Genomic DNA, 17,901 nt, shown 5'->3' with positions numbered 1-17,901 from the left:
CATACATACATACATACATACATACATACATACATACATACATACATACATACATACATACATACATACATACATACATATACGCACACACACATATACATATGTACACCCATACATACATACACACACACACTCATGTGTAAATATTAAAATGAATGGCTATAAAACAACAATTCTAATACACTCATTTTGAATATACTACAGAAAGTAACTTACGAGAGATATCCACCGGCACTGTTATGTCTGAACACGGTGTTTCTCGAATTATCTCGCAAAAGCTTGATGCATAGTTTTCTGCTGCTGCCCAGTGACAAGCAGTTTTTATAAAAAACACAAGAATAAAGCCCTTGACAATGTCATGGTAAGGAAAAGGGCTGTGCATCAATATTTTGTGCATGTCCGCAATATCACTCTGTTTATTTACATAGCTTGGCTCACTTACAACCCACTAACAAAGCATGTTAGGACACTTGGGCTGAAAGTTGGCACAGCACGAGTAAATTCTAGACAAAACATGAATATTACAATTATAAGTTACTAAGCTCCTTGGTGCAAACAGTGTTTATATTGACAGCTATAGGTGCCATTTCGCTTCCCCAAAACACTTCTCAAAAGTAGAATCAACTTTATTTAGCTAAAAGTTTCTATTCTGGCGCGGCGTGGTGGCTCAACGGTGGAAGCGACTCTTTCGGCCAAGAAAACAAAGACCAATTATTTTTCCAGTTCGTGAATTCACCCCATGCTAACATTGAGGCAGCTGGTAAGAGTGCTTTTGGAGAGAGGAAACCACCACATTCCCACCAGTTGTGGCCTTGGGTAACTACTTCACTTGGTCAAAAATGATAAAAACACTCCTCAAGAAGACTTCAAAGTTTGCACATCAACACAGTTCCCATACAGCTGTCTATTAGTCTGCTTGAAAAATATTGAGTTTACTGGTGGGCAAAGACTGTACACTATGTGAGGTGATGCTCCAGTGCACTGCATGTATGTCTTGCTGCTGGCCTCAACTGCGATGTTGCTCAGCACATATGTGTAAAATAACAACAAATACTATGCCACTGCAAAGTAATTATGTGTCATTTGCATGAAACAGGGACCACAATAAAAGAACATAACAACATTTGCCTTCACAAAGTTCAAAAAATGTAAATAAATTTCCACAGAGTTTTCACAGTTCATCTGAGGATAGTAATATTGATTGTAAACACATTCTTACTTCCACTAACAAACTATTTTAAGATGCCAGATTCAATATTAGAGTATACCAGCACTTTTGTAGGGCTAAACAATTGTACAGGCACCTAGAAAAACACAAGTGAATGCATGGTATAGCTACATATAAAAATAAGTCCTTTTATTTCTAGTCTGAGTAGAGCTGCATAGATGATAAGTCACTTGCATTACATTATGAACAAACCTATCCGAGCAAAGTATACATTTAAAAAGTTACACTTACACAGTAGATAAGTAGACTGTTGAAGGACGGACAGGCAGTGGGATAATACCCAAGCACTAAAATCTTCTGTTAAGATATACTAGGAGTAGTGATGATCTACTTCCTTCCAAATAAAATAATTCACATAGATTCACTTTCCAGAGCTTATACACTCATGGCATCATTGGTGCTATACAAATGAGTGTACACTGAAGGACTACATCGACTAAGTACATGATTACTGCATCCATGGCTTTACTTCTTGTACTACAAAGAATGCAGACACAGTTACCATTGGCGGCCATGGATGCTGTGATTTCTGGCATGTAAATGTAGAGGCACGCAGGCACTTAACACACATGTTAAAAACTTCAGCTCAAAAATATTTGCCCACTAACACTACAGCAGCTTTTAAATTAGTGTCATAGTTTGGTATCTTCCATGCAAAATTTAAATAATTTTGAATGCAAGCAAAGGAACTGCTGAATAATGCACTGCTAAGAAGTTAAGCAGCAGCTGCTCCTGACATCACAATGTGCTCTTTCTGCTGTTGTAAACTTTGAGCAGGAGAACAGTCACTGGCAATCCCTTTATACTTGTTGGTCTTCTGTGCTCTGTTCTTGATACACTGTACATGACCGTGGAGCACCAAACCCCTTGTTACTGCTGGAACTTAGAAAAATACAGATCATTGTTACAACCATGCTACATGCAGGAGTGTATAGTTGTCAATTATGTGCTCATATTTACAGATATTGTATTTTCAGAAGCCAATGACAAGCCTCAACACACACACACACAAACAGTGAAGACTGAAAATATATTTAATATGATACAAGAGCAAAACTACAATGTTATAGATGAAGGCATGAAACTTCCGCCAGACATAAAAAGCCAATAAAGTTTCTTCTATTTTGACTTTACACTAGGTGCGAGAAGCAGACCACAAATAAGTTCACTAATAAATACAAGTTAGACGGCATTACAACGCAACAGCCAATGTTCCTAACTTTAAGGCTGTCTAACATAGCCAGCTCACGGTACTGCGTATAGGAGCAAATGGGCAGTCTAGAAGACACAAAGAACTTGTGGATTATGAGTGTGCTTGTTGCTGACATCTATTATTCTAAATGAAGAAAACCTTTCAAAAATGCACTTCATCAGAGGAAATAATCATACGCAACAAACACAACGGGCTCCTACAGGTGCCACCAACACTCACCATTATTGTTGATACCAGTGTCTTGCCGGATGGATATGCTGCGTCCTGCACAGAACACCAAAGGAGCGCTCCATGACTTGGATTGCATGTGTGCAAGCTGCATCGCTCTGCTGCTGAAATAGGCTAGCCACAGACAGAGAAATGAGAAGCCATGGCTTTGAAACACACTGAACGTCACCTTTAGAGATCAACAATGCATACTTAGGTCAGGTACAATTTGTAGAAAAATATATCACAATGCAATCGTGGTGAACATGTTCGGCTGAAACATAAGCAACAGCACTGAGAGAGAAAAAGCTACATTAGGTAAAAGATGCTGTTACTGGCCCTATGTCATCTGAAGCTTCTTCAATAGGTCTTTCTCCTTACAAGTTGTGAACAGCCAGGCAATTTTCACCCACTTGCTATTTCCTTCCAGAGCACTTGATCCACAGAGGGAGTCACAAGCTCGAGAGCCCAATAAGGAATCAAAGTATTTGTGCTCGTGTCAAAGCACAAGCTTTTGAGCCTCAGATTATTGGAGTTTCATTCATAAGCTGCAGGCTTTCCGCTTTCAACATTCTCAATTATCTTGCAATTTAGTTCTATAAATGTTGAATAAGAATTATGTGTAAGAATATTACAGGTATCCACTGAAAGCAACCATGCTTGGGTTTCCTATTTGTGCACAGTAAGTGGTGTTCACATAATCGTATGTATTAAAGAAAAACTTACCTTGCAGCCAGCCGTTAGGCAGTTTTGTGCGCTCGAAGCTCCCAAGCAGATCGCAGTCCTTCCAGATGAGGCTGCCATGCATGCTTCCACGCCCCATCCGCTGAATGATAACAGTCCCAGCAGTGACATAGGCTTGCATAGTTAGAGAGAACGCGTCCTTCCTAATTTTGTACAGGTGCTCCAAGTAATGATGAGGATTGATGTGCCAGAATGTTCAACCAATGAATCACAGGACATTAACAAACCAATCTCTGCGATCTGTGAAGAGCCAAAAACGAGATATTTAAAAACAATCATTAAAGCACTCACTTCTAATACTTATTTGAGGAAGCTATCACTTCGTTAATGTGACCAAAATCTGCTATAATCACTTTGAAATAAACTGAAGCCTCATGTAAAATTTACGTACCGCAATATATATGTCCTACTGAAGTATAGTACTAGCACAGTGGTAATCGTCTATAGAACTAATTTTCCAAAATAACATACATTTTTCAAGTCCAACCTGGCTTCTGAAAAATAAATTCACATTAACTTTCCAACTATCAAACGTGGTCAATCGACAGGCCCAACCTCATAATCAAACAAGAGCTCACTTGTATCAAATCACAAAAAACTTTGTATGTATTTGCTTCATAATATATGTATGTATATAACAGTAGTAGTATATTTTTCATGTTTCAACTTACCATAGAGAAACATTACATCTGATGGGCTTAAAAACTTGCACACGTTATAGAACTGCGTGAATTATAGTACTGGTGAAATTTAGTTCTGCAAGGTGAACTCACCGATGGCAGAATTTAGTAGCCGTCGGTGTCATGAGGAACCAAGTACGGCCAACAGGCAAAGGGCATCTGCAGACTGGAAGCTGCCAATGACAGCAATGAAGGGCTGGCCAGGCGTGCACGTCCATTGATAAAGTGTAAGAACTGGCCATGACCGGCTGTTGTCAAGGCTCTAGTGCCGTGAAAAACGATGGCCAGACGAACTCGGAAACCTGTAGTTAGGCGATATTGGCCTACAACTTCATCCAAAGCAAGGCACCGGTGAAATCTTTGCTTTTTCTGGGGGCCGGAGGGAAGCTTGACGTTCACGGGCTCTCACTGCCCCATAGAACTCTCAAGTTGTTACCGAAGAACAGTCTTGGCGCGCTTCCAAAGTAACACGATCCACAACAGAATGTAGCATCTGGCAGTTTTGGTTGATCACATCACAGCGCTAGGACTATGGTTATCACAAAAAGGAGAAGTGACGACTTAATAAACAAAAGCGCCAAGCTGCCCTACCAAAACTTCACCGGGCAAAACAGTTATCAACGCTGTCTTTCAATTTCGGTCACACAAGCACAGCTTGTTCACAAGTCTTGGAACGTCAACACAGCACCACTGTTCACAACGAACATCGTTTCACTCCCGAACAGTACATTGCTCTCAAGTAAATAGAAGCATACGGGCTAACTAGTGGTGAAGCAAGAACCGAGCGCGTACTTCATACGTTTCCGTACGTACTTGGGGTCACTCAAGTAACGTGTCAAAACGCTGTCAATCCGAAATGGCGCACAGCACCCAACTGAGAGACTGGAAAGTCAAGCGAACGAACTGTTACCGGCACACAAACACACATTGCAGGCTTCTCGAGTGCTAGTTGCCGTCGATACATCGACGCCGATTCCCGCTTGATAACCACACCGACGCACAGGCTTCGCTGCGCTTCACCGTACACCATTGCACTGCCACAGCTTTCCGCACTGCTCACACGCACTGAAAGAGCTGCTGTAATCACAACACATCCGGTTAAACGCTGAAGTAACTCGTGCGAGAAGCATTTGCTGAAAGTCGCACCGACCGATATGCTGTTTACGACGCCATGTTGTTTTCGACAACTGCACCGCACGTAAGAGAGCTCTTAGAAAGTACTTGCACTATTTTCGCGGCGTGAAAAAAATTTCTCTTATGTGCGAGGAGGGTGATATGACGAACAGGACATGCGTGCCAGATGAAAGAAGTGTTTTGGCAACGTCACGGAGTGAGCTGGTGTAGAGGGTATTGGTTCACAACCAATAACAAACAAGCTGTGCCTGTCGGCCAAGCCGTCGTCTGCTTCGATCAGAGCATGCGACAGGGGATTCGCCTTCGCAACGCTATTATTCTCAGGTCAAGTGGTCACTACGTCGCACAAGATACATGTCAGTGGCTCGCTCTACCTTTGAATGATGTTCGTGCGCCAAGTTAAATGACTGGTAACTGACGCAGGGATGAATTCAGCCAAGGTTTGCTCCAGAATCGTGAAGGTTTGCATATTTTTGGTGTCATACAAAGTTACTAGGGTCATTTCATTCCGATTGCTTGCCATAATATCACGGTCCATATCGGTGTCTGAACAGTGAAGGTGAAAATGCATGATTTGTTTGTAGTTCCATGCGTAATCACGCGCACCCCTAATACGCTTTGGTTTACGAAGTACGCTTTGTTCCACATCGTCCCAAAGTGTATCAACAGCTGTATTTCAGAGATCGCAACCATTGGACAGTTAGAGCCAATGAAAGTACACTAGAGCACAAACTTTAGGAACCACTCACTGGAAACTTTCTCTCATTTTTATTTCCAATAGCTTGCAAAGAATGTGCTCCCATTAACCTCTTTGGTGGTAATTTCCACCAATGAGGCAAGGATCTCGAGTCTCACTTTTAATTGGATGAGATGGGGCGCAACACAACAACATAACAAATAAGGTTGATCCTATGTCATGTCGCGTTCGAATGCACCGACCATTCACGTATCACATTGGTTTTCATCCAACCACAAATCTTAACATGCGTAGTTTTATGCCATTGACGCCCAATAGAATTCTTAAATTACTGCGACTTTGAACTTATTGGACGGTGGTGGTTGTCAACACCATTCACTGCGTACAAGGGAAACAACACGCGAAGCTCAAAGTGCCGAAAGAGATAAAAGCGCACCAGCAGCCATCAGGCAGCCCTTAATGGGCGTTAATTAACTCAAAACCAGCCAGGGCACCAAAGTATACCACTGTGGCAGCAGGTTCTAAGTAGCCACATTGTTCCTAAGAGTGGTCCGGACCACTCTTGGGATTTTCTCTCAGCCATGCTGTTTTTACGCACAATTTCGCTTCGTGAATCCACTTACGAGCACTTTTCGGGGACGTAAGCAAATATAGCAACTGCATCATCATCGCTGACATGTTCCCGGGCAGTCACAGCGCGCTTTATTTGCAGCGGCCGATGTGACAACTATGGCCTCTTACGACGTTTTTTTGTTTCGTGAATCGACTTACGCAACAAAATTTCTCTTGCGCAAAAATGTTTTCGTAAGTGAGCTTTGTGAATCCGGGCCCAAATTCTTAATAGGGTGTTGAGCCAATGTGAAAAATATTCAATTACAACGTTCAAGACATGTACATTAAGCAAAACGTGCAAGAAACTTACATCTTCATGTACAAAAAGCGAAGACATAGCTGCTTTCTCCTTTACATGAGAACAAATTATCTGCGGCGGGGCAACAGCGAAGAGGTCTGAAAAACATTAAAGATATATTGGCTTTTATCACGCCTATAACAATTCAAAGAATTGTGAAAATTCAGGAATCAGTACAATTTTTACTGCCTTCATATAGAGGCATCAAAAAATGAACGATTTAATTGTTCTTTCTACTTTCACAAAAAGCCCCATGGCATCTAATTCACATTTCACATTGTGCTTCCTATTTGCCTGCTTTCTAGACCTAGGGCTTCAAACTTGTATTCTATGCAAAACATTTCTTAGCGATCTTCAGCGACTTTGAGCATGTCTGCGTTTCTATCTATCTATCTATCTATCTATCTATCTATCTATCTATCTATCTATCTATCTATCTATCTATCTATCTATCTATCTATCTATCTATCTATCTATCTATCCACTTACGACATTCAGCTCTCCTGGCCATTTCGATAATTGTATCAATACCAAAATTGGTATGTCTAGCCTGATTGTAGGACGATCATGAGTGGTTAGTCATAACATGACAATTATGACATATATGGCTTGAATCTCAAGATTTACATTTCATAGTATTGCTGCTCTTGCGGTGTTTCGTTCCCATGGAATACTGCAAAACTGGTATGACATGAGAGAACCACATAGTGAACATAAGTGATGATGATATGTTGGGTTTAACGTCCCAAGACTACGATATGATTATGAGAGACGCCGTAGTGGAGGGCTGCGGAAATTTCGACCACCTGGAGTTCTTTAACGATCACCCAAATCTGAGAAACGAGCCTACAACATTTCCACCTGCATCGAAAATGCAGCCGCCGCAGCCGGGATTCGATCCCGCGACCTGCGGGTCAGCAGCCGAGTACTTTAGCCACTGGACCACCGCGGCGGGGCAGCAAACATAAGTGACACACCCTAACCTGCAAACCATGGCATGCGTGTCATATAAGTCATGACTACACGCCCCGCTCATGGTGCGCTCGTGGTCATTTCGCTAGTTCACATATAACAAATTTGGTATTACGTGACGAGAATAGACGGCGAAGGTAAATGACATATCCAAAGATGATAATCATAATATGCGTGCCATGTAAGAACATGACTACATGCCACTCTGATGATGCACTCGTGGCCATTTCGCTAGCTTCACAAAATTCAAAATTTATTAGACAGACACAGAAAATAGCTCCGCGAATTTTAAAAAAGAAAAAAGCGCAACAGCGCCACTTCCATAACTTTAGTGAAATAATTATGATATAACATTCTTCATAGTTTACGAGAAGGCATTTGATTCAGTAGAGATACCAGCAGTCGTGCAGACACTGCGGAAACAGGTCGTCGATGTCCTAAAAAAAATCTACACAACATCAACTGCCACCATAGTGCTCCCTTGAGAAAACGAGAGAATACCAATAAAGAAGCGTCGAAGACAAGGAAATAATACGATATTCCCAATGGTATTTACCACATGCTTAGAGGAGGTTTTCAGAGGCCTAGAATGGGAAGAGATAGGGATAAGAGTTAATGGAGAGTACCTTATAGTAACGTGCGCTTTGCCGATAGCATTGCATGCTGAGTAACTCAGGGAACGAATTTGCAACTCATGATTACGCAGTTAGACAAGGAGAGCAGAAAGGTAGGTCTTAACATTAGCCGGCAGAAAACGAAAGTAATGTACACCAACCTCGGAGAGAATAGCGATTCGAGATAGGTAGAAGTAAAGTTGAAGTTGTAAGAGACTATGTTCACTTAGGACAGGTAATAACCGCGGATTCGCACTATGAGATTGAAGTAACTGGAAGATTAAAAACGAAGTGGAGCCCATTCGGCAAGCATTCTAATATCATGACTGGTAGATTTCCACTATCCCTCAAGAGAAAGGTATATAACAGCTGCATCTTTCCGGTACTTACCCTACGGAGCAGAAACCTGGAGGTTTACAAAGAGGGTGGAGCTTAAACTGAAAATGACGCAGCGAGTGATGAAAAGGAAAGTGATAGGTGTAACCTTATAGAGACAGGAAGACAGCAGAGTGGGTCAGGGAACAAACCGGGGTTAAGGATATCATAGTTGAATGCAAGAAGAGGAAATTGACATGGGCCGAGCACGTGTGCGTAGGCACGATAACCACAGGTCATTAATGTGAAGTGACTGGGTTACCAGAGAAGGCAAGCGGGTAAGGGGAAAACAGATAGTTAAGTTCGCAGATGAGATTAGAAAGTTTGCTGGTATGAAGTGGCAGCAGCAAGCACAGGACCGAGTAAACCGGTGGAACATGGGAGAGGCATTTGTCCTGCAGTGGGTCTAGTCCGGCTGATGATGATTATGATGATGATGAATATGCATTTTCTAGTGAGCTTAAGAAAAGTTTTGAGCCTAATTGAATTGAGCCCTAAGGGCGAAATATATTTCTTAAAGGGACGCTAAAGTGATGCAATGCATCTATCTAATTTGAAATTCTACTCAAGAACTCCAACTACGTTAATTTCACCCTCATGTGTTTCGTAACTGAGGAGAAAATGTAACTTTCAATTTTAAATTTCACGCCAAAATTGCACGCCGTGACGGGTTACATCATGCAATGCAACGCGTACTTTTCATATTGTGGCAACATTTGCTCAAGCGAGATTACCTAAAACTTGACACTTTAAGTCTCTCGCCCTTTTAGAAGACAATTTACTTCAGCTTTACTGATTACAAGTGCATAGGGCCCAGCAGACGCCGCCAAAATATATGACATCACGGTGTTTGATGTGGGATTTCAAAGGTGGCGTCACCACTGCATCGCTTACTAAGCGTCTTCGCGCAATAAGCGTGGCGATTTCGCATTGTCAAATAGTGATTATTATAAGCAAAATCTTTTTTTTTTTCTTTTAAGTGTACGTTAACGTGAGTCTCAGTGAGCTCCACTTTTTTTTTTTTGCCGATCAAGGCCCACGAGCCCCTCTCCTCAGCTTGAGTTCATGTTGTTGTCACCGGAAGTAGTTCTAACTTAATACCTCTTTAAATGATACAACTCAGCAAGCGCAAGTATTGCATGCGCTAACTGCTTCAGCACAAAGCTTTAGCCAATATTATACAATAAACATAACAAGTATTTCCCCTAATTGGTGATCTGTAACGGCCAGATATGCAGATACATCATTTCGCAGGAATGGATGCTAACATTACAAGGTCGTAAATTTCTATTTTTGCGGGTATGTTATGAGGTACGGGAGAATATCAGTATCTTCACGCCCTGAGTTCATGAGCGATTGTTACCACGCCACGCAGATGATACTATAGTGCCTATAATTTAGAAAAACGGGGGAATAGGCCCCTTAGTTTCGGGAAAGGGAGGGAGTTCTACTCGGGCCTCTGCTTGGTTATACGCCTGTCACAAATGTACTGCACACTGGCACCCTGCTTTCTAAGATGCTTTAACTAAAGTTCCTAAGTACGTCACCATGTACGTTTAGCATGGACAAAATTCGGCGCGAAAATTACCTTTCGCGCGAATAGACAGAATTTCAAGGATGATGAGAAAGGACTTTCAGTGGTGTTTGCAACGAGCTTAGTTTTCCAGTGCCATTGAAATAAATGGTTCGTGTAGATCAGAATAGTGCTAGAGAGCCAGAGCCAGCTGTGAATAAGTTATTCATTTGATTTTGTTGAACACATAATTACAAGTCGACAAAGAAGCCTCAGATAAAATGTGGAACCTAATAGCTTCACAGGGCTACAACCTCATTATATGTTCACTGCAGCACAAGCACGAGCATGGGAGTACAGCATATTAATTTACTTATTTCTTTAGGAACATATGGTGGAAGAGCTAAACAGAGAAAAGTTTAAACACGATACAGCTCACTATTTACAATTACGTCATAATGTGAAAACAACTACTGTACAATAAGATATTCCCGAAGAATGTGTATACGTAATAATGTACATTTGAGGCAGGATGATGGACAAGTGCCTATTTATTTCCTCCCGCAGGGCAGGGTTTTACTATGTTGGCGAGTGGGCACTAAATATGAGTAAAAATGTGGTTAATAAACGGCATTAGGCCCCTGTAATTGGCTACCTCAGTCAGTTATCCCTAGATGCACTGATTTCTGCTTTTAGTGTATAGAAATGCCTAATTAGAGTGGCCTTTTTCGACCACATGTTCGCTTATTTATTTCTTGGAAGAATGGCAGTATTGGCTGAGGACGCTAACTTTAATGTCTTTCGAAGTAGGGCCTGGCTAGTTAAAGCTGGTGTTGTTCACGTTAGCTCACCTTTTGCAAGCTTCTTGCCTGATCGACACTCATGATCAAGACAGGAACAAAATATCTGGATGTACTGTTTTTCAGCTGTGCACCCTAAATTGTATATGTTACACTGAAGAATGTTGGCAAGGTGCATAATTGGAAAAATACTGGGTCCTGAGGGCTGAAGTAGCTCGTGCATTACAGCATGTTGTCCGGGCATGCCTAGAAAAATGTCCATTCATTTTGAGACTACTAACATGTTCATTTTTGTCTTAATTTGTGTCCATTTTTATTTTGTTTTGTTTAGTGATGAGCCACTGCCTGTGTCATGGAAAATATTTGGGATCCTTTAATGTTATTACTCCACGTATAGTGGTTGGAAAAAAGGCACAACGAAATGTTCCTAAATCCCATTTAAATTAGATCGATTTATTTTCATCGGGCGCAAGAACACCAGGCACAAACGCAGAATACACGATGGCTGATCTCGTGTTCGCACCGTTTATAGTCATGAACCCATGCCACCTTGCCCTAACTATCAGTGTTACTGATCGTTGCATTTACATGCGCGCAGTCAGGCTTCTGTGGGTTTTTGGGATGGCATTCAATTATGCACGCAGGTCAAGTCAGTGCTCTGGGTCGTCGTGCTATTCTGCATGCGGGTGTTGCTTCGCGCCACGCGCACATGCGCTTACACGAATCGATGCTGCCACTCGACCTGCGCCACTCTGGTGCGATGACGCACGCCTGGTCCGTCAGCCAGCGAGGCGAGTCGAACTTGACCTTCAGTTCACCACAGCCAGTTCGTTGGTGGTCACCTCCGAGCGCTTTCTCTGGAAATTGCACCCCGAGTGAGAGTCTATCATATCCGCGGGCTCTACGAACCACGCATGCCAATGGACAGAGCTCGAGACCTCCACCCACACTCGGCCACGGGCCAGATCTCAAGCGTGCTACGCTTCGGCGAACGCCACGTCCTGCGGGCAGCAGCCCACCACACGACGTATACCTGCAGTCACCGTGGCAGTCCAAGCGTCGGTGTGCAACGCGAAGGTGGAGCGGCTGTGCGCCATTGAGCTGACGAGCGCGTGCACTGTGTGTGCAGACACTTCCTACAAGTTTTCGTGGGTGATCGAAACTTTCCCGGCTATCCAGTCATTACTAAACGAGAATGCCGATTAGAAGTTATCAGTTTCAAAGTAAGACTGACATCGAAAAAGAGAGCCTGAGTCTACATTCTTCCTTATTCCTCGCCAATTTTAAACCGAGATATTACAACGTAGTCTCTGCAAATGGCATCTGAGTGACTTATGGTTAACGAAGGTAAACGGCAACTCTGGAAACAGAAGGACTTGATCGCCTTAGTGTTTGGTACCGACGGTAAGACGGCACGAAAAACATCCCAGCTGTCTCATCTCCTCGTGTTCCATGGCGCTGCGGTTATCTGGAGACCCAGGTTGACTTGGTCAGACACATAAGGCTAGGATGACACTATGGGCTCTGTCATTTCGGTAGAAACCAAGATGGGGCTACAGGAGTTTCGAAAGATAAAGACGTAGGGAGGTGAATATAGAAAGCAACGTTATTAACGAATAGAGAGCAACGAATAGAAAGCAACGTTATTACGCATAACATGTTGCCTTATTTCTTTACAACATGTTATTGTTGCCAAATCCTAGCTGTTCAAGGGCGAGTACTGCTTTTTTCTTTTCCGTATCATTTTAGTTCGCATTCCAACAGCATACACCAACATTTACCAACAGCATTCTACCAACGATTCCAGCGTAACAAGGTCTCGTGGAGACGGGACCAAACTATACTTGTCACCCCTCATTGTACACAGGCGTCCTGGCGTACAGAGTGAAGCAAAATGAAGGAGGGGTATACGTTAGAAAGAAAACATTGGAATCCATGTTGAATGGAAAGAATATTAAATCTCCTAGTCTTGGGTGAGTCGATTATAAAGCGCCGACGCTTCTAGAGAAGATCTCATGTGAAATGGTCTCAATCGCGTATTTATGCAGTTTGACACCTAGTGCAGCAGAACTAAAATATTTTTTTTCAGCGATTTCGCACTTGCATTTCGCCCTAATAATTTTATAAATAACAGTAGTACAGCTGGACAATGACTGAAAATTTTTTTTACATGAATGCATCATACTGTGACAAAAAAATCATTCAATTCATAGGCTAAGAAGTTTCTAAGATGCCTCTGAATTACCTGCAATCGCAGCAGTATACGAGTACGCGACGACGTCGTCCGTAAAAATAGGCTCTTGGGTAGCCTACTAGCCTGTACCCCAAACTAGCGATGGTTGTAGCGACGGTGAAAGCCGGTGCCATCCGATGTATCGAGCAAAGACACAATGCTTAGGAGGGGGTACGGGAGCGCAAGAGCGAGGAAGAGTATACATATGTATCATGAGATACCCTAGCCACTGCTAAGGCAGGCGCAGCACGGGCACAATTTTTAACCCAGTGATGACATCCTGGTGGACACTTTGTCAACTGCCGCAACGTCTGTGATTCCTGGCCGTGTCAGGACGAAGGCCTCCCTCTGTGACTTTATTGGTTTGTCCTTGTCCCGCGAGAGACGACTTCATTCCACGCCTTCAAGTTTCCATGTTTCATAACGCTACCAAACAGTGCTCCTAACAATATTTTTTTAGCTTGTCGCTTGCCTTTCGCATTCAGCTGTCAGACCATCTGAACTAGGTAGGAGGACAATATATATATATATATATATATATATATATATATATATATATATATATATATATATATATATATATATATATATATATATATATATATATATATATATATATATATATATATATATATATATATATATATATATATATATATATATATAACTGAAACCATTCTCAGGGGTGAGTAATTGTATTGGCGGTGCGTTGCTCATGTCTAATGCCATTAAAATAAATGTTGACAGCTCCCGAGGGCTGGCCACTAATATTTGAAGTTTTTAGGCTGGTGTTCAATGGTTGTTGAGCCACCATCGACAAAGCCTTGAAAAGGGCGTCATGCTTTCGTTGAAATATATTCGAGTTAAGTAAACTTACCTCTTGAATTTCACCCTGTTAGAATAGATTATTATAATGAGCGTCAAGATTTTAGGTCCCAAAACCCGATATGATTATTAAGAACGCTGTACTAGAGGGCTCAGATATTTTCAGCTATCTGGTGTTCGTTCACGCGCTCCTAGCTAAATCTAAGCACACCAGCCTTTTGTCTCCACCGAAATGGTGTCGCCACGGCCGGGATTTGATCCCGCGACCATTGGATCAGCAGTCGAGCACAGCAACCGCCAGACCGCCATGATAGGTGAAGGATATTTGTTTGAAAGGACACTAGATTATACGATGGAATCTCGCACACTATCGGCGTTTCTTCTGTCTTCTAATGTTCGTTATTTGCTGACCTATTTCGCGAGAAGCTAAGGTTGGATAGGTGGCTTTGAGGCAATCACGTGCGTGTCCACCAATCGTTGAAAAGCCGAATGAACACCGGTCATCCACGAGATTCTGCCACTTTTCTGTGCTTGCTTAACCTTCATTTAAAATCACATTGCTGTTTTAAGATGAGCTAGAGGCTTCTTCAAAACCATCCCTGAAATGTCAGTTTTAAAGTGTTTCTCGTATACCTGTGTATTAACTGCTAGAAATTCATACTTTAAGAACTATTGCTTGCTCTAACGCTACTCATTATAACTTCCTAAAAGTTGGACAAGAACATTTACGCATACCGCCTTCATGAACTGCACCTCAATAAGAGAAGCAAAAAGTTTGCCTTTGTAAACTCTTCATGAAAAGCAATTATTATCATTCATTCATCAGAAATGTTTACGTTAGAAGAACGCCATCTTTGTTCACGCCTCTAAAAATATTAATTAAAAATGTGCGCGGAGTTATGACACGTCCTTATTTCATCCGACGTGGTATGCGCAGAGTTTACAGGGGAAATGAGCAAAACATAGGAGCCTTGCCAACAGGAATGGCTGACACTCTCAGCTGGCGCAAAGAGACAGACAAAAAAAAAACTTGTACTGAGACGACAAGTTTGGCCCTTTCCCCCCCCCCCACCAAAAAAAGAGGAGGGTGCATATGGCGACGAAGTGTGAGGATCTGTTATATTACATTCGATTAAGAATAAGCGTACAAAAATTGTGCTTTAAACTCGGGTCTCATGTGCGTGCATGATCATGAAATTTTGCTCCGAAGAAGAGTCGTTCGTTGGCATGCCTAATACGGTTTAGGAACTCCTTTATCGCCTAGTGCTGCGGTGCATTCAGGAGGTGCGCGATTTCTCCTGGCCACAGAAATCACACTTTGCAAGAATATAGAATATTTTATAAACTGTCTATAACACAAGTGGCAGCGAAAGTGGTTCATGTCGTCTAGTAAACGATGGCAAGCCGTTACGTCACGTATATACGATGCAGTGAACGACCGGTTAACCTGAAATATATATATATATATATATATATATATATATATATATATGTAGTGTTCCTACTTAAAATAACGGAACAGCATTAAAGCTTCAGTATGGAACTGGCGTCCATCTTAATCTGCTTTATTTTTCACTTCATCCTCCTCTTCCTTCCTGCCCCGGCCCTCGCGCTTCTTCATCTTCTGTCCAAAGGCTCATACCGCTTCACCCTTCCCGCTTTCTTTTAATTACCCCTCCTGGGGTAATACTTGAAGACATTCCCAATTGAAGCACATTCAACAGATCCACGTTCACCAGTGTACCAGACAGTCTTCAAAATTCCGTTCTGGGTGGCTGTCTTGGTCACAGAGTAAGGCCCATAAAATTTGGCACTGGAATCTCTTATTCCTTTTCTCACTAGTACGAGGTCGGTGACTTGAATGTCTGGCATGTCTGCTCGATGCCTCTTGTCGAAATTCTTTTTCATTCGTTTTCGGTACCTCTCCTCCTGTGATTTTTGTTGCCTCTCCTCGACAATCTTGAGGTTTTCCAAGAGTCCCAACTCACGGTCTGCCTGCAGAATAGGGGTCTCTCCTGTAGAAGCGTACTGTGGACTGCACCCCAAGCCACTTGTGTAGGATCGGTTATGATGTTTTACGGCTGCTTCTAAAGAACATTTCCATCCCCCAGGAAAACTATCGTACATCTTGATGTATTGTCTCACGTCCCGTATGGCACGTTCTGCAAGCCCATTCGCCGCAGGATGGTATGGCGCACAGAACTTGATCGATACATTGTAATCGACGCGAGAACGAGGCGAGCAGCGGGCCCCGGCCTTCTTGGATGGTGACTTCGTTCTGCGTCGGTGGGACCTTGGGTGTCGGTACATCGGAGGAGGTCGTTGCCACGAAGGGGCACTCCCTCTGTCCTGGAAGTCCTCCTGGCTCCTGTTGCCACTTCCGCCGTTACCTCCCCGTACTCCTTCTTCGAGATTTCTTCCGGAGCTGTTCCGTCCTGTCATTTCCAGGTTGCTCTGAAAACGGCCACCACCAGAGCCGTTTTGTCCTACTGCTTCCATGTTGCTTCGCGAGCGGCCACGTCGCCGACGAAAGTAGCGGCCACGGAACCGCCGTGGAGGGCGCCGGGGTGGGGGTTCGTTGAAAACCTCCTCTTCGGCGTACGCTGGCCGTGGCTCATCGACAATGAAACGCTGCGGTGGAAGCGGTGGCGGTGGTGGGGCTCGCGGAGGTGCTCGTGGCACTCCTCTGAAACGCTGGTTGTATCGCCAAGGGTAGGGCCTCCCCACGCCGTCCATGATCCACCGTCTAGGAGCCGGGTCGCTCTGGTCCTGGTGCGGTGGCAGTGACCGCGATGAGTCTCGGTTTCCTGCTTCCTCCCTTCGATCTTCCCCTCGGCCACGCCTTGACGCCGGCCCGCGCCTTCGTTGATTGCGACGTGGAATCCAGCGGGGTCGGAACGGGCGCCTGTCGGCCGCGTACGGGCTACCCTGAACAGGCTCACCATCGGGTCCGGTCACATTGGCTGCCTCGCAGCCCTTATCGCCGACCACGACGTCAAACTCGACGGTCTCACCTTCGCCAACGCTGCGCAGCAACTTCTGTGGGTTGTTGCGCGTGATGGCCGTCTGGTGGACGAAGATGTCCTCGTGAGTGTCGTTGCGGTTGATGAAGCCATAGCCGTTCTTGACATTAAACCACTTCACCGTTCCCAGGATCCTCTCGGCGACGATAGGCTTCTTCCTGCCACTGAAACGACTCTCTTCGCCCATTGCCAAGTTGGCGGTTATCTTCGGAAGGGGCCGGGTGCCGGTCACAGCTGCTGGAAGCCCGCCTGGATGCGTGATGCGCTTCTGGTGGCTTGACCAGTCCGATTTACTCCGACTGAAACAGCTGCTTGACTCGGCGGTTATGCTTGTTTCCGAAGCTGATGGTATGTTCTGAAGACACGCGAGGAGGTCATCTAGAGTCTTTGGTGACAGTATTTGCACTTGCTTCAACACGTTAGTGTGCAATCCATGCATTATTAAGGCAACTACGGCCGTAGATGGAAGCAAAGGCTCCGCCAGCTTTAAAAGACGGCGTTTCTCAAAGAAGTACTCGACAAGGCAGCTTTGCTCAGACCTGAAATTAAGCGCCGTGTTCCATCTTTCTACTGGATTGCTTCGGAATGCAGTCAAAAACTTTTTCCTCCACTGGCTCCAAGAGTCGTCACTGTCTTCCAGAATGCATGTTTCATACCACTTTCGCGCAACACCTCTCAAGTAAACGCGCATGTTGGTGATTTTAGCCTCATCAGAGAGCCACTTGTTTTTTCC

The 17,901-nt window shown here is 43.6% G+C and overlaps 2 protein-coding genes across 2 annotated transcripts; both read right to left on the bottom strand.

The window, feature by feature from the left end:
• Positions 1–860: 860 nt before the first annotated feature.
• LOC142777269 (uncharacterized) lies at positions 861–3,581 on the bottom strand. The gene is made up of 3 exons (XM_075881587.1): positions 3,375–3,581; positions 2,661–2,705; positions 861–2,110 (listed from the first exon to the last, which is right to left on the bottom strand). The coding sequence occupies exons 1-3, from the start codon at positions 3,511–3,513 to the stop codon at positions 1,944–1,946; spliced, it is 351 nt and encodes a 116-aa protein (XP_075737702.1). The 5' UTR covers positions 3,514–3,581; the 3' UTR covers positions 861–1,943.
• A 12,088-nt stretch (positions 3,582–15,669) lies between these two features.
• Positions 15,670–17,690, bottom strand: LOC119165474 (uncharacterized). The gene has a single exon (XM_037417643.2). It carries the CDS (start codon positions 17,605–17,607, stop codon positions 15,811–15,813), a length of 1,797 nt encoding a protein of 598 aa, XP_037273540.2. The 5' UTR covers positions 17,608–17,690; the 3' UTR covers positions 15,670–15,810.
• Between the last annotated feature and the right edge of the window lie 211 nt (positions 17,691–17,901).

The sequence above is a fragment of the Rhipicephalus microplus genome, chromosome X (genome assembly GCF_043290135.1).
Source record: "Rhipicephalus microplus isolate Deutch F79 chromosome X, USDA_Rmic, whole genome shotgun sequence".
In the NCBI taxonomy this organism is placed as follows: Eukaryota; Metazoa; Arthropoda; class Arachnida; order Ixodida; family Ixodidae; genus Rhipicephalus; species Rhipicephalus microplus.
Note: the sequence above shows the minus strand (reverse complement) of the source record. Positions and strands in the feature narration are given on the sequence as shown.

What these genes read in the sequence shown, in the direction of transcription:
- LOC142777269 (XM_075881587.1), bottom strand. Translation starts at nt 3,513, where the DNA reads ATGCAAGCCTATGTCACTGCTGGGACTGTTATCATTCAGCGGATGGGG. An exon ending in GCCTAACGGCTGGCTGCAAG is followed by an intron (nt 2,706 to 3,374) that starts GTAAGTTTTTCT and finishes TGTTCTGTGCAG; the next exon opens with GACGCAGCATATCCATCCGG. An exon ending in CACTGGTATCAACAATAATG is followed by an intron (nt 2,111 to 2,660) that starts GTGAGTGTTGGT and finishes TATTTTTCTAAG; the next exon opens with TTCCAGCAGTAACAAGGGGT.
- LOC119165474 (XM_037417643.2), bottom strand. Translation starts at nt 17,607, where the DNA reads ATGCATGGATTGCACACTAACGTGTTGAAGCAAGTGCAAATACTGTCA.